Source organism: Monoraphidium neglectum, assembly GCF_000611645.1.
Source record: "Monoraphidium neglectum strain SAG 48.87 unplaced genomic scaffold scaffold00751, whole genome shotgun sequence".
Taxonomy (NCBI): Eukaryota; Viridiplantae; Chlorophyta; class Chlorophyceae; order Sphaeropleales; family Selenastraceae; genus Monoraphidium; species Monoraphidium neglectum.
This window is the reverse complement of record NW_014012877.1, coordinates 64-651: the sequence shown is the minus strand read 5'-3', so window position 1 is coordinate 651 and position 588 is coordinate 64. Positions and strand designations below refer to the sequence as shown.

General features: G+C 64.6%; 1 protein-coding gene across 1 annotated transcript in view; it reads right to left on the bottom strand.

Annotated features, from left to right (window-relative positions):
- MNEG_5136 (hypothetical protein) overlaps window positions 1–292 on the bottom strand; it is a gene marked incomplete at both ends in the record, with an annotated part of 5,435 nt that extends 5,143 nt beyond the window's left edge. Inside the window, one exon of the mRNA XM_014046387.1 lies at window positions 197–292. Within this exon, the coding sequence (XP_013901841.1) occupies window positions 197–292 (96 nt within the window). The remainder of the gene's footprint in view (window positions 1–196) is intronic.
- Window positions 293–588: the final 296 nt, after the last annotated feature.

Below are 588 nucleotides of genomic sequence, written 5' to 3'. Positions count from 1 at the left end.
GGGGAGCAGTGAGTGAGGGGTGCACTGGTGCAACGGCTGGTGGCTGCTTGCAGTCGGGGCTGCCTAAACAGTGTCAAGGCGCCAGGCTGCGGTTGCGAAGCGCACGAGATGACTGTCAACCAACACGACCAGGGGCTGGGTGTAAGGGTTTGACCGCAGAGCTGCAGGGCCGGCCCCCTCATCCCAGCCGCTCCACCTGCTGGTGCAGCGCCACCTCGTGGCCACTCTTGGTGCGCAGCGCAGCGGGGCTGGGGCCGGCACCCGGGGGCTGAATTGAGCCGGCGGGCTTCATGCTCAGGTGGCTGAGACCTGGAGGGGGGGAGGGTGGCAGGGGCCAGTGAGGCCATCGAGGACAGGGTGAGAACGACACACCGCCTTTGACCTGGGATGCCAGCTGTCAGGGTCTCTGCACTTGCCAGCAAAAGGTTCCACATTATTAATCCCTTCCAGCAAGAAACCTGCACATTTGCTGCCTGCCTCCCCTTAATTGTAGTTGCCTCCCTCTGCCCCCCGCCACCGAGGGACATGCCTGCCGACATTTTGGTGATGGGCTGCGTGAAGGCGGCGTGTGCGCTGGGCTCTGGCCGC